The 15247-nt window shown below is 48.8% G+C and overlaps 1 protein-coding gene across 20 annotated transcripts in view; it reads left to right on the top strand.

The window, feature by feature from the left end:
- The first annotated feature begins 14440 nt into the window (after positions 1-14440).
- Positions 14441-15247, top strand: part of camk2g2 (calcium/calmodulin-dependent protein kinase (CaM kinase) II gamma 2) — a 76160-nt gene continuing 75353 nt past the window's right edge. For 6 of the 20 annotated variants that reach the window (XM_018766267.2, XM_018766269.2, XM_018766268.2 and 3 more), the window contains exon 1: positions 14442-14717. In XM_018766267.2, the coding sequence (XP_018621783.1) occupies positions 14653-14717 (65 nt within the window). In that variant the 5' untranslated portion in view covers positions 14442-14652. Of the gene's footprint in view, positions 14718-15247 lie in introns of all 20 variants that reach the window. The other 14 variants (XM_018766263.2, XM_018766262.2, XM_018766261.2 and 11 more) reach the window with 5 other exon arrangements.

Genomic DNA, 15247 nt, shown 5'->3' with positions numbered 1-15247 from the left:
GACCTTTTGTCTCAAACTGGATTTTCTACTGACCCTTTTCTGTAGATTGTGAAACAGGATGACAAGTATGTGAGCTATGATCGCAAAGAATGTACATCTGTTTTACATTTATTTAGCAGACTCTTTTCTAGAAAGCAACTTCCAATGAACTTTATGTAGTGTTATCAGCCCAGACCTTATTCACCGTGGTGACTTACACTGCTAGAGATACTACTTGCAGTGGGTCGCTCATCCGGACATCAGTGGAACACACTCCCTCTGTCACTTATACACTATGGGGGAACTTGGACAGCATGTCTTTGGAGTGTGGGAGGAAACCAGAGCGCCCAGGGAAAACCAACACAGACACAGGGAGAGCATGCAAACTCAAACCCACGTTCTCTCGCACCACCCAGGAGCCGTGAGACAGCAGCGCTACTCGCTGTACCAGCCTTTTATTTTATTTACCTGACACTTTAAAGTCACACAGTGCTGCATTAAATTATTTAAAAATTTCTAAATTTGTACAGCTGGGTCGTCCCCCCCACCACCACCTTTTGACTGAGGCACATTTGTTGTCTGCACTTCAACAGGAACAACATGCAGCTCTCATTTTTTTTTTTTTTTTTTTTAATGTCTTATGCCTTTGTGTCTTATTAATACGCTCATATTGATCATTACTAAATTTCATGTGATGTGAGGTTTAAATGAAAGAAAGGAGTGGGTGGGTCCTGGTACAGAGCCCAGCACAGTTCTTTGTTGGGCTTTATTTACAATATGTCAAACGCTCCTGCCAGAGGACTCCTAATGCCCAGGTGTGAGGCCTCACCCCAAGGAGGGGCGTCCGTCCCGTCACTTTCCGCAATCTGCTACAGAAAGAGCCTGTCCTTGAAGCTCCCGTTTACCATGCTGTCGCTTCCCAACCTGTAGAGCTCGCCAGATTGCTGACCTTCTTTTGTTTCTCAACAGCGAAAGAGATCCAAATGCAAAGCCACCTGGTCCAGTACTGATGTTGTCACCAGCATGCATTGCACTGGTATCTGCATATACAGTTTCTGAGGAACCCTGGCCGCTCTGTGTTGCATATGACTTACAAACGTAGAGAAGCGAAGAACACCACACGCTCGCACACTCTGAAACCGCTCGTCCTGAGCGGGGTTGCGGCAAACTGGAGCCTAACCCGCCAACACGGGACGCAAGGCCGGAGGGGGAGGGGACACACCCAGGACGGGACGCCAGTCCATCGCAAGGCACCCCAAGCGGGACTCGAACCCCAGACCCACCAGAGAGCAGGACCCGGTCAAACCCGCTGCGTCACCTCGTCCCCCTGTGAAGAACAGCTCGATGGTCCCAATGAAGTCAGTAAGTCGAGGCCCAACTCTTAGTTCCTAAACCAAGTTTGCAGTGTGATGTAGTAACAGCTGTTGACCAGCAGGGGCTGACAGTGTTTTCACAAGTGCTCTAATTTATTTATTTATTTATTTATTTATTTATTTATTTATTTAAAAGCTGTTGCCCAGGGTGATGGGATTTCATCCTAACCGTTCTCTCCTCCCCTCTGCTGTTTCTCGCATTTTCCTCCCACCCACTTTCTTCTCACTCTCTTATCCCACCTCTCTACTCCCACTTCAGCTGCAGCCCCATACCAGTGCATGGACATCTCTTCTTTCCCGCTTCCCTGATGCTCTCGCGGCTCTGATTTGTAAGAGGCCGAGCCGACCTTCGTCCGACTTTTAATCCCTATTCTCGGCAATGGACCAAACTCGTAAACGCACACCCCTGTTCACATCTGCCCTCATTCTCCCCGTACCAGGCTGACCAGCTCGCTTTGTGTGTGCAGCTGAGTCTGGGATCGCTTTCTACGCAGCGCCTGTCGATGAACCTTTGAACCGAGATCTGGTTTTTGTAATCTTGCTCTTGATGGTCCAATAAGCCCATATGTGTTCCAGGGTCAGGGGGGTGTGGTGACACAGCAGGTTTGGACTGGTCTTGCTCTCCAGTGGGTCTGGGGTTTGAGTCCCACTTAGGGTGCCTTGTGATGGACTGGCGTCCCGTCCTGGGTGTGTCCCCTCCCTCTCCAGCCTTACGCCCCGTTTTGCCAGGTTAGGCTCCGGCTCACCGCGACCCCGCTCGGGACAAGCGGTTTCAGTCAGTGTGTGTGTGTGTGTGTGTGTGTGTGTGTGTGTGTGTGTGTGTGTGTGTTCTCATTCCGGGGTCTTTCGGTGAGTTCTCTCTGCATGGGTTCAAATCCCTCCTTGATACCCTAGAAACCAGTTAAGGAGCAGGCCAGAGTAACCCTTGATGACCTGAAATCTGAGCTTAATAATCCCAAAGAGAGGCTTCATCAGATTTGCTGTTCTTCCAAGAAGCCTCCAACCACTCTGTTTCCCTTGGCTTGTCCCCAGAGTGGCCCACCCCGCTGGTACTGCATCAGGGCCACTTCCAAAATACAGCAGTTGGATTGTATTAGATTTCACGCTACAAGACCGTACGTTTGTAATGTTCCGAGACGTGACCTGAAAGATCTGAGAGACCGTCTCTTTGAGCGGGAACACCCAAGAGGGCGGGAATGTGGGACAGAGAGCGGAGACACACAGCTGATCGTTTTCGCTCCACGCGTCTCCGACCACGTCAAGCGAGAGCGCCACGGAAGCGGTTCGGTCACGGACAGGACAGGCCGGTCGTACCTGCGGTTGCTCGATAATCTCGACCCAGCGGGAGTTTTCGTAATAGCCTTCCTCTAGGGCAATGGGGCAGAGGGCTGCGTCGGAAGTGGCGGCGCTCCAATTCAGGAAAAGAACGGCGCTGGGAGAAAAGTGGCTCTTGCTGTTCGGTGCTCTTCGGCAGCCAAAAAGCCAGAGGGACCAGGTGTTCCGTGAGAAAGCGGATATAGATAGGAGCCAAACGCAACCGAAATTGCGCTGAGGGCAGCTGATCGGCTTGGCCGCCACGCACATTTCGCCCCGCGTGGTCACACGTGATCGTCATCGTGGTGGACGACCAGGAATTCGGTGCCTCCGGCATCCAGATGCCAGTCATTTAAGGGCTGACTAGAGATGACGTGAAAGTGTAAAATTACTACGACCAGCCCGTGTGCACACAGCCGACGAAGGAGCGGAGAACGAGTCCTGCCGCAATCCTGGGAGGTCCAATCCTGACAGCACCACGGTGTCGGCCGGAACATTAGTGCCCTTTTTATAGCTGTCTGGTGATTTTTCTTCTTCTTTTCTTCTTCCTCCAAGGTGATGTACAGTGTTAAGCTACTTACAATTATTTACCCATTTATACAGCTGGGTAATTTTACTGGGGCAATTTAGGGTAAGTACCTTGCTCGAGGGTACTACAGCTAGAGGTGGGATTCAAACCTGCGACCTGTGGGTCTAACCACTATACTACCAGCCGCCCTGTTCTTTGAGTGAAAAGTGTGATCTCCACCCGCAGGGTCTTAAATCCATTTATCTCAGAATGTTTCATATGAATCGGTGCACAGGGTGGAATATTTGTTTAGAAAATTGTCCACGGTATTATCGTATACACAGTTGGTCCCCAACGTTTAACTTAATTGGTTCATCACTCAAAGTGTGTAATTCAGATAAGGGTCCGGTGGTGCAGCGGGTTTGGCCGGGTCTGGCTCTCTGGTGGGTCTAGGGTTCGAGTCCTGCTTGCGGTGCCTTGCGATGGACTGGCGTCCCGTCCTGGGTGTGTCCCCTCCCCTCCTTGGCCTTGCGCCCTGTGTTGCCAGGTTAGGCTCTGGTTCGCTGCGACCCCGCTCAGGACAAGCGGTTGTAGACATTGGTTGGTTAGTTGGTTAACACCTCAGAGCCGGAGATTGAATGGTTATGTTAGTTCTCTTTATGAAAAATGTGCACTAGATACTCCTCAAGAAGCACACACCAGCCAAAAACTGGTTGCTCACATCTTGTAAGTAGGGGACCCGCTGCATTAGAAAATGTGGATTTTGGATTAGCTGCCTTCCTTAATTTCACTTTTCAACGTACGATGTATTCAAAGAATGTATCGATACCACCTTGCGTGTCGTCTGAGAGAAAATCCATGTCAGGGAAGTTCTGAGCGAGCCGGAACTCACGCTTTGCCACGATGTGAAGCATCCTTGGAGATTGATTTTGACGGAAGGAGAAAGATGGAGTCTGCCCATACCCTCATGGTTTTCGTGGAGTTTTTGGATGTATTGCCCAATTTTGCTTTGCACTTACTCTCATAAGATCCACACAGGTCTCCAGCATTCCACCATCTGGCATCGACAGCCCCTCTGCATGCCCTAGGACACCCCAAACTGGTGGAGAGGTTGGCAGGTGGACACACTATGTCCACGCTTGCTGGACGTAGAACCAAGAACGATTTCATGCAGGTCCTGCCACTGCCTGTGTTGCAAGGTTGTCTCTTGTGCCTTTCAACTGACTGCAGCAGTGAGTCAAGGGCTTTCAATGCGGGTGGAGGACCTGGTGGTCTTCATCCACAGCCTGTTGCTAAAGGTCTTGGTAAGGAGTGTGATACCCTAGATGGAGAAATGCATTAGCAAGGACCTGATGCATTTCCCCATCTAGGGTATCACACTCCTTACTCTGACCAGGATGCCTAAGTAACATCTTCAAGGGTCTGGAGAACAACAGTGCAGTGGACACCAGTGAAGGTTTCCTCTTTCTGACTACAATTATTCAGTGTATTGGTGGTCCAGGAAGGAGGATTCCAGTATCCAGCAGCAGAGGTTTGAGTTCTGGAACATGGCTGGACAGAACTTGATCCGGGAGGACGATCCAAAGCTGCGATGAGGAATCATTGGCTCATCCCAAACTTGAAAAGTCAGTCCCGTGAAGCAGAAGTCTGGCTGGTTCTTTAACATTACTGTTGATTTGCAAGGGAGTTTTCATCTCTTTGGCAGTCAGTGACCAGGATGTTTTTCTGCCATGTAACCATCCTGAGTTCATGGAGGGGAATGTCCTTCTGGTTGTGCAGGTTGAAGGGTAGACATGGCTGAACCAGTGTGGCAGTAGAAAAAGGTAAAGACAATTACAGTGAGACAGTGTAGGCTGTGCAAACTTCAGGACCTCTTCAAGAGAATCAACAGGCACTCTGTCCTCTATTGGTTGCAGGTCACAGGCCCCAGATTCAATGGCTTAGTGTCCCTTCCTCTGTGAAACACTTCACTGGGATCATCAAGCATTCATGTCCGGTATCATTTTCACAACCAGATGGCACAATGGGGCCTTTCCCGGGCGGGCGTGTGACAGGCGGTGTGACTTGTGCCATGTTTTTTCCTCCTCTTCTTCCTTACCGGTACGCTCCTGATAGACAGCCGTGGGTGTGCGCGTGTCACCCGCCCATCTGTCCAAAGAAAAATTCACGACGACAGCAAACCTCAAGAAAGAAGCTGTCTTCCCAACGACGTCTCTGACCTTCCGCTCATCCTGGCTCCGCTCGAGCTTCACACTCGGCCTCGTTGGTCCTCTGTCGCCTCTCTTCGCTCTAAAAACGGCATCGGTCTATATAGCCAAGGCCGTAGAAATACGAAAAGAAAAGGGTCTGTTTAAGGGGAAGACTCCTATTACTTTCTCAATCCTTTTCACTGTTGGTGTCCTCTGGGAATATATACACACACACTTTCTGACCCACTTGTCCCACATGGGGTCGCGGAGAACCGGAGCCTAACCCGGCAACACAGGGCATAAGGATGGACGGGGAGGGGACACACCCAGGACGGGACACCGGTCCATCGAAAGGCACCCCAAGCGGGACTCGAACCCCAGACCCACCGGAGAGCAGGACCCGGTCCAACCCACTGCGCCACCATGCCACCCTCTGGGAACATATTGCCTCCTAAACTGATCATAAATGTTATACAATGCCGTTTGCTCTGTTTTTTTTTTTTGTCCTGTTGTCAGACTGATGAGACTTTGCAGAACAGTAGTGCGGAGGATTTGAAGCCAAGCGGGGGCAGATGGGCTGGGATCTGCACAGAGGGGACCGGCAAATGGGTCAGGCCCTCTTCCGCATTTCTGTCACCTTCGACCAGGGACGGAGGCCCACCCTGCTGGTACTGCATCAGGACCACTTCCAAAATACAATAGTTAGATTGTAATATAATCAAAGACACTGGCCTTGGCAGAGGGGGTGAGCAGTGTGTGTGTTTATGGTTGGGGTAGCTCTCACTGTCTCTGCCAAGGCACTGTCAGCATTCTCGCCTTCTTTACCTCCCTTGGTCACCCCCCACTTCATCCCCTGCCAACCCACTTTCCCTCTCTTTCTGTCTCCACCTCTCTCTCTGCCTGCTCCCTTCTCCAAGCACTGCTGAGCTTAGAAGTAAAATTTTAAAGGTTTTTTTTTTTTTTTTGAAATCTTATTTTATTTGTTGGGGAAAGCAGCTCAAGACCTGATGGTGAGCATTCCGAATTGTGATGTGTGTGTGGTTCCATGAGCGGCATAAGAAGGGGAAGGGCTCCCCGTGTCCCCGTTGTTGCGCCATCCGGCAGCTCCGTCATTGTCCGACGTTCATCCTGGTGTTCAAGGGATTTAGAAGGCTGTCATTTGAATAACTACATATGACAGTGTTACTCACCTTCTTCATTTATTCTAATGGCCCCATCCAGCACTGCTTATAGTATATGGAAATAGCTGATCTGGCAAGCTATGGTCAGAATGTTAAAGGTCTGCGAATGAGATCTGGGTTTAAGGATGAAGGAAAAAAGTATGTGTGCTGTTGAGGCATTAACATTCAGCTTTCAAACTGATGATTTCATTTTTTTTATATTAAGACAAGGGGTTCTGCTGTTCTACTCTTCTACATGCATGCTTTGCTTTAAATCCAGCTGTGTAAATAGAGGAAAACTGAAAATGTAATAATAATGGATATGTATGGCAGAGTAGGGGGGGGTGCGGTGGTGCAGTGGGGTTGGCCGAGTCCTGCTTTCTGGTGGGTCTGGGGTTCGAGTCCCGCTTGGGGTGCCTTGCGATGGACTGGCATCCCGTCCTGGGTGCGTCCCCTCCCCCTCCAGCCTTATGCCCCCATTGCCAGGTTAGGCTCCGGTTCCCCGTGACCCCGTATGGGACAAGCGGTTCTGAAAATGTGTGTGTGTGTGTGTGTGTGTGTGTGAGTGTGTGTGTGTGAGTGTGTTGGAATGACAATACTGAAAAAGACCATGATAGACTATTCCCCATTGATATGTTCTGTGCAATTTAATATGCATAAACAGTGAAACTGTTTTCTTTTTGTAAATCGAAATAGAAAAATATCGTGCTGGTCGCGGTGTTACACCAAGTGTGAAAGCTGTAGTTCTTTTGTCCTCGCTGTAGAAAGTTTAAAATTACCGCGGCGATGTGCTGAGGTCTATGGAGCCGAGAGAGAGAGATTTTTAATTGCCTCTATCAAGAGAAGGCTTGAAGGCTTCAGTCTTTGTTCTAAATGCTGAGGCTCCTAGGAGAATACGGTAAGGTGAAGGTCTGATAATGTCCTATGCAAACACAAAGTAATGGGACAGTGATCGAGTTACTCGTAGGGCTTGGAGAACAAGTCATGGCTTATGGACACAGACAGCAGCTCCAGCAATATTTCATCCATTAGGTCTATTACTGTCATCTTTTGCGGAGCATGTTGGCAAACCTGATGAATGCAAACAGAGCTCCTGAGTGTAAATGTGTGTGTCACGCTTGCAAATGCATTGTAATATATATGTTAAAATTTAAAAAAAAATATATATTCTATTTTATTTTTGGGCTCCTTAACCTTACAGAAGTTCAATTAATAAAATGAACAGAAATAAGCTATTCCTCCTGGGCCAAACGGTCTGTCTTGGTTCAATGTCCTGAATGTGATTAACAGAAGTTGCAGTCTTTTCTAAAAGAAGCCAAGAAAAAACATGAATTTATTTGGTTGTAGCTGTTAAGTGCAGTTTTGATTGTATATAATTAATTAGGCTTGCTATGTTGGATTTACTGTGGCAATACCTAATTACACACACACACACACACACACACACACACACACACACACACACACACACACACACACCTAAACCGCTTGTCCCATACGGGGTCGCGGGGAGCCGGAGCCTAACCCGGCAACACAGGGCTAAGGGGACACACCCAGGACGGGATGCCAGTCCGTCGCAAGGCACCCCAAGCGGGACTTGAACCCCAGACCCACCGGAGAGCAGGACCCGGTCCAACCCACTGCACCATCATGCCCCCCACAAATACCTAATTAGTGAATATATAAAAAAAAAAAAAAAAAAAACCAAAAAAAAGTCCGTATAAAAGTGTCAGCTCCATGGGATCAAAATGTTTTGGCGCAATGAAAAATAAATTGTATGCATGCAAATTTAAATGCTGGCTTCTCTGTCCAGCACTATCTACTGCATGTGACTCCCGTGTTTCAAATGATAGGAGGAGAGCTGATGCTTCTCAGCACTAGGTGTTGAGACCGTATCTGAAAGTGGAGGTTGTCATTTTGGGAGCCGAAAACAGGGTCCTTGCTGTTGCAACATGGGAACAAAAGCGCTTCTGTCCATTTGTGCGGCCACCTGCTGACACTTGAGATGATGGAATGGGAAGCAGAAGAGGAAGCGGGTGGCAGCTGGTGGTGCGGATCGGCTGGCTGTTTCTACATCGGCCGCCGGGCCTCCGGCCTAGGATAATCCACTCGCCGCGTCTCCCCCGTTGCCTGGAATACGCAAGGTGCATCTGCGTGTCTGAGCTGTCTGACGCATTTGCTCCCCTTGAAACTCCTTCTCCAGTTGGTCACAGCCTCACCACAGCCTCATCACACCTCCCGCTCTCCCTCCACAGACCCTACTTGTAGATGCGATCGGGAATAATCTGTGGCACACCCGCCCACGCAAATACACTCGCACTGAATGGTGGCACCCAGATGCCTGGATGCTACAGCGGATCGCTGCTCACTGTGTGTGTGTGTGTGTGTGTCTGTGTGTCTGTGTTTCCTTCCAAGACACAAGGAGGGGTAAAACACATTGAGTTCTCTATAGTACTTTGGATGTATTATAGATTTGAACACTTTTAATGAATTTCCTTTTAACGAACGGACTCGGAGATCAATATTTTCTTCAGATTGCCATCTGAATTTGTGTAAAAACTGTTTTGAGATTTGCTGAACAGCAGCACCCAGTTACACAGGGGATTCGTCTTACTAGTGTGGGATGAATGTTAAATCTCGCATCGCATGACTCAGCTCGGAGTGCTGTGAACAACTACATTTTTATCCATTTTTTGAGAGAGACTTGAATTCATCAAGTAAATGATGAGTTTACAACCTGACGCTATCAGCCAAATCCTGCGGTTTTGGATCCTGGTTCTTACCCGTCGTGTCATTTAAACCACAATCCTTCGAGATTAAGAAACGGGCAAATCTGGCATTGCAGTGTGACTTTTAAGGGGCGCCTTGCAGATCGGGGTGTTTTCGTGAGTGAGGCTGAAATAAATGCATTTTGCTGGCAGAAAAACTCTATTTTTCTCCAGCACTATTACCTCCATGTTGCAACCTGAGCGTTCTTCTCCTCTAGCTGTCTGCAAAATAGAGCTGTCTTCTCTGCTCCGTCTAAACATGTTTCCACTTACCGGGAAAATGAAAACCAAAAAATAAGGTGAGAACCTGTAAGGCAGCAGCCCCACTTGAGTTCTGTAACAATCTGCTTACAAGTCTAAGCGGCACACGACGTGTATTGATTTGACATTTTCGGCCGCGCGTGACGTGAAAACGGAACCTGTTCTACGCGGAGGAGCGTAGGGTGGAGAATCAATAACTCGAATTTTCCGCAAGACGAGATCTTTTTCCCGTCGCTGTTTTTGTTAGCGTTGCTAATCATCGGTGTCATCTTGTTCCATGCACAGCGGAAAGCCTGGAGGGTCTTTATTAAGGATATTTTAGACAGTACGTTGAGGTTTGGAAGAATCGGATAGGGTTAGGGTCAGGCACGGGATAGGGATTGGCACGGAGGAGGAGTCTCTTTGCTGCCTGGAATGGGCCGCAGAACGAGTACGGCAGAGCTGGACAGTCGCAGGAGCCTTCCGCTCCCTTCATGCACACAGTTATGTCTGAAGGGATCAACACAGATATCCAGCAATTAATTCCAGGGAACTTTTGCACCACTCTAATTAGACTTTCACATGGCTCTCTCCCCTGTAATTACCACAGAGGCGTCTGCTGCTCCTATAGGGGAGGCAAGATCACTTTAATCACTGCTGCTCCTCACAACGACGGTTCCGTGAAGATTCGTGCTCAACGGCATTCTGGAAAAAAGGAACGCATTGAGTAAAACGCAAACGTCAGCCCGGACCTGGTCACTGGCTGGGTTTGAGGACACTGGGCAATGGGCCTGGATCCAGGGTGAGATTCTCATTGCCCCGCTGAGCAGCTTCTTAATCCACTTCCCTGCGAAAACAGTTCAGACAGCTATAAAGAGTAATGTGCTTTTTGCAGAATATGCTTCATTGCACAAGCAAATAATTTAATATTCTCAACGTAGAAAGCAGACTTTAGATTGCAATAAAACTTTATAATTATAAAACAAAATCAAACAAAAATCTGTGTCTGGAATTACGTAAAAGTGGGTCTTAGGGTCTTAAATTATTCCTAGACTTTTAAGAAAGGTTTCCATTATGTTTTATTTGTGTCAATTTCCTGGTTAAACATATGCAGTATGGTTTTATGGGAGGGGGGTGCGGTGGTGCAGCGATTTGGCTGGGTCCTGCTCTCTGGCGGGTCTAGGGTTCAAGTCCTGCTTGGGGTGCTTTGTGATGGACTGGCATCCTGTCCTGGGTGTGTCCCCCTCCCCCTCCGCCCTTGCGCCCTGTGCTGCCGGGTTAGGCTCCGGCTCACCGCGACCCCACTCAGGACAAGCGGTTTCAAACAGCGTGCGTGTGTGGTTTTACTGCGGCCCATTTTGCCTCGTGGGGGGATGTTCATCTGACTCCATGAGGAATGGGTGATAAATAATTAAAAATGGCATTGCCATCGCTCACCGGGTGGTGGGGCTGAGCTGAGCGTACACGTTCCTCAAATGCAGTGTGGCACTTGGGGTTTTGGGCACAGGCCAAACCTGGGAAAGGGTCTGCAAAACATGACTTCAAAGTGCATACAGTTAGAGTCTCTCTGGTTGCAGCTGACAGGCCTGAAGCACAGCAGTGGGTCTCGTGGCTGGGAAAGCAATTGCAAGAGGAGGGCAATGACGTACACCGAGGAATATGGTCATGAGAATATGGTAATGTAGCTGGTTGCTTGCCAAATTAAAGCGATCAAGAAAAAAAAGCCTTTCGCTGTTGTTTACTGCTGTCGGTTCGTATGCCTGCATGGATGCGTCCGTTTGTAAGGGGAATACGATCAGTTCTCAGTTTACAAAGGCAATTTGTTTGCAGAAATCCGTTCACAGTGTGAAATTTTCAAAAGTTAAACACTGTCCAAATGGTGTTATATGGAGAAAGTTGTAACTCATTCCTGATCCTCAAAATGTCACCCAAATGTTTGCTTTTAAAAAAAACCTAACAATCAGTTATTCAGATTAGAGCAGCAGTAACACATACACACGCACGCGGTGGCTGAAGCTGCTTGTCCCAAGTGTGGTCGCGGCAAATTGGAACCTAACCTGGCAACACAGGGTGAAAAGCTGGAGGGGGAGGGGACACACCCAGGACGGGACGCCAGTCCATCGCAAGGCACCCCACGTGGGACTTGAACCCCAGACCCACCAGAGAGCAGGACCTGGCCAAGCCTGCAGTACCACTGCGCCCCCGTGCCCCCAACCCCCCCAGTAATACATAGCGTATGTATTTTTTCTCGAACACTGTATTTTTTTAATCAACCCTAAAAAGGTACTTCTGTGGTGGTTTACCAAGTCAATCTATTCTGCAAAGTTATTTTTGAGTGAAATTACATTGATATTTGAAAGTTACGAACACTAAAAATCAATGAAGAGTTTAATGTTAAACTAAATAGAAAGTGCAGAAAGATTAAGTGAGTCATTCTTTGAGTTGGTGGTAATGTACTTTGGATACATATATAGAAAAATTGGTATAAATAACATGTTGCGTTAATCTTGAATCCAAGAGAATGGGTGAGTTGCCCTTTGGGAGATGAAACCTGAGCTTTGTCGGACAGCATCTGACTGACGGCATGATTAAACGCACATGCTCAAAAAACCGGTGTGGGATTCATCATGATCCCTGAGCGTGCAGTGCTCCGTTATGCATGCAGAAATGTGCGAAGCCACCTGCGTGCACCTTGCTAAGAGTAAGACTTGGCTACTGTGGCAGTGCAGATGGACCAAAGGCAGCCATGAATAAAGATCCAGAGCTGTCTGAGCCCAAGCAAGCAGGTGAGAAAGCTAGCAGGCCCCATGGGATGGCAGGGCTTAGCCCATATCCTTCCTCATAGTTTCCTCAGAAAGAAACACCATGCCCATAAAAGGCAATGCGCTAGTACGTTTTTTTTTAAAAAAGTAAAAGTTGTACGTTTTTTTAAACTTTTTCTACTTGATAGTGATACTGAGTCAAACCATCAATATTGTTCTGTTGAGCATAACGACAATGAATACTTTTTAGACTTTCCATCAGCAAACAGAGTGTAAATAATCAACTGAAAAATCTGATGTTAAAAGCAGACCAAAGGACAACTGGCTTCCCGTACCATAGCTCCATGATAATATATTGTAATTAAGAAACAAACTCTTGTATTACTTACTTCATAGCTTAGCTAATGCATTTATTCATAGCATGAAATGGTCTGAAGAAAGTGTTCTAATACCTTCCTCAAGGATGCTACAGCAGTAGCAGGGGGTTGAGTATTAACATCATGGTAAAAGTCAATGTCCTTTAGAAGTACCGGTGCTGGTTGTTTTTATAACAAGCAAAAACCACACCGGATCAGCTTTACCGAGCTTACCATTTTAAGCGTAAACGTTACATGTTTACCCATCTGTACAACTGGCCGTCTAGCACTGGATTTCAGATCAATAATCGGAAAAGGTGAAACTGGCAGAGGTGTACAGTACGTGCCTACTATTCCCACCTGGACTGGATGTGCTCCTTCGAGTGCTGGTGTCACAGGAAATCATGGGAAAAAGTAGGCTATTCATAAGGTTCTCTTATGCAAAGCATGGTCTCTTTTTTTAACCTGGAGGTAGGTGCATATGGCCTGTATGAAATATTTACCAGGCACCTTTCAGATGGCAGACAAGAACAGGAACTGGAGGCCATGTGCGGACCAGGATGTTTATCTCTTTGATGGCACGATCACCTGACAAGCTCCTCGATGCCCAGCTGGTGAGTTGGCCAGCTTGACCGGGCAGCAGGCCATGGAGCAACCGGGCCGGGAGCGCTAACTCTCAAGGAATACGGCCCGGGCGGCCTTAGGCCTCGGTGATTCTCGTGTGCTGGGGACGCGTGTCGTACTCCCGAACGCGTAATGGAAAGATGCGTTTGCAACCTCAGCAACGGCTTGCTGTCATTACATTTGTACAGAAGCCCAGGAAGACACGGAAGTATTGCTACACAGTCCTTCGACATCACGTGCACTGCTTTGCAGACAATCGATGGTCTTAATTTAAGATCCTGCGGAAACAAAACTACGAGGCAGCAAAAATAAGGACGGTTTTAAAACTTGACTACCGACGAAACAAATCTTTCAATAAAACCGAACAGGAGCGGAGGAATCCCGCCTACGGGTCGGACGTAATTCACGGAAAGGTCAAGAACGCGTCAGGAGAAGGAAGGGACGTGCGGGAAGGCTGCGGATGCCGAGACGCACGGATAGTATCGGAATTTAGGTGAACTTATGCAGATGACGCTCGACACGTGGCAAGGGAACAAGCTAAAAAAACAGGTCTATTATAACTACGAATAATTAGCAGTCTGAAGCGATTACTATTGGGGTGAGTTACAAGGGTGTTGTCTTTAAGTACTGTTAAGGAGTGTGTTCTAGGCTATGGGTTACATGAAAACCCTTCACGTATTATGCCATCCCTGTGAACACAGATGGCGGTACTCCTTCGCCAAGCCACAGAATCATGACAGGCTGAAGCAAGATTTAAAAAAAAAAAAAAAAAAAAAAAACGAATAAACTATTTTTGACAAATGAGAATCTAAGACTGAGTTATTACTGTTAAGAAATAAAGGGACATTGTGGGTTGCATGCACTGTTTTACATGGGAACGTTACAAAGGCCTATTTCATACACCGTAAGAGGCCCGAAGGGCTAGCAACCAGAACACTTCCCGCCAGTGGGGCTCGAATGAGTGGACTGCCTGGACTTCCCTTTTCTGTCACTCCCTTTACTTTCTAGATTCAGACACCGATCTAGGATCAGTTTACCATCCCTCGGGCCCAACGGCCGCCACTGCGAGCCGAGCGTTTCGAACTGCTCCGGGGTTAGTTTCGGTTGTTGAGCGCGCGATGCGCGAACGCCTCCCCTTGTCTCGACCCTTTGGAGAAAATCTCGCGTTGTTGGCCGCGTTTCATCCGCACCTCGGCCGCCAGCGGCGGCGGCAGCAGCAGCAGCGTAGCCACCTCCCCCCCTCCCCGCTCCTCCTCCTGCCCCCTCCCGCCTCTATGTCTCTCTCTCTCCGAGCGCAGGACACCCGGAGCGCGCGAGCTCTTCTGCCCGAGTCCGAGCAGCGCGTTCAGCCCTAGGAGAGGCGACACCCCGCGCGCGACATGGCCACCATCGTCACGTCCACCCGCTTCACGGACGAGTACCAGCTGTACGAGGAGTTGGGCAAGTAAGAGAGAGAATTCGCGGCGTTCGTCCGTCGCCGGCGGCGCCGTCGTCGCGCGCTCGCTTGCCCGTCCACTCCTCGCGGTCGCGCATCGCGCCCATGTCGCTGGATGTTGACAGGACGAGCGCGCGCGGGGGGGGGCTTCTCTGCGTGTCAGGAGCGCGCGCGACGCCGGGTTTTGGCGCCGTTCAGCCCCGGGCCGCCAGCAGCTTTACATCCGCCTGACGTGTTTTAACAAGAGCCCGCCGAGTCAGTGGGTTTGTTCTCCATGGAGCCGAAGCTAACCGGCTAACCAGCTAATCAGCTAGCTTTAGCTAGCGCAGCATGACGGGCTTGCGTGTTAACGTGTGTGTGTGTGTGTGTGTGTGTGTGTGTGTGTGTGTGTGTGTGTGCGCGCGCTGGGTGGTATAGACAGTCTCTCTGTCAGGCGCCGTCACACACACACACACACACACAGTGCAGCTCTCCGTGGTAGGACGAGTGTGTATCCGTGTCTGTGCGCGCGCAGTAACTCAGTCACACTGGTCATATTC

Source organism: Scleropages formosus, chromosome 8, assembly GCF_900964775.1.
Source record: "Scleropages formosus chromosome 8, fSclFor1.1, whole genome shotgun sequence".
Classification (NCBI taxonomy): domain Eukaryota; kingdom Metazoa; phylum Chordata; class Actinopteri; order Osteoglossiformes; family Osteoglossidae; genus Scleropages; species Scleropages formosus.
The sequence above is the reverse complement of the archived record's forward strand: the minus strand, read 5'-3'. Positions and strand labels throughout refer to the sequence as shown.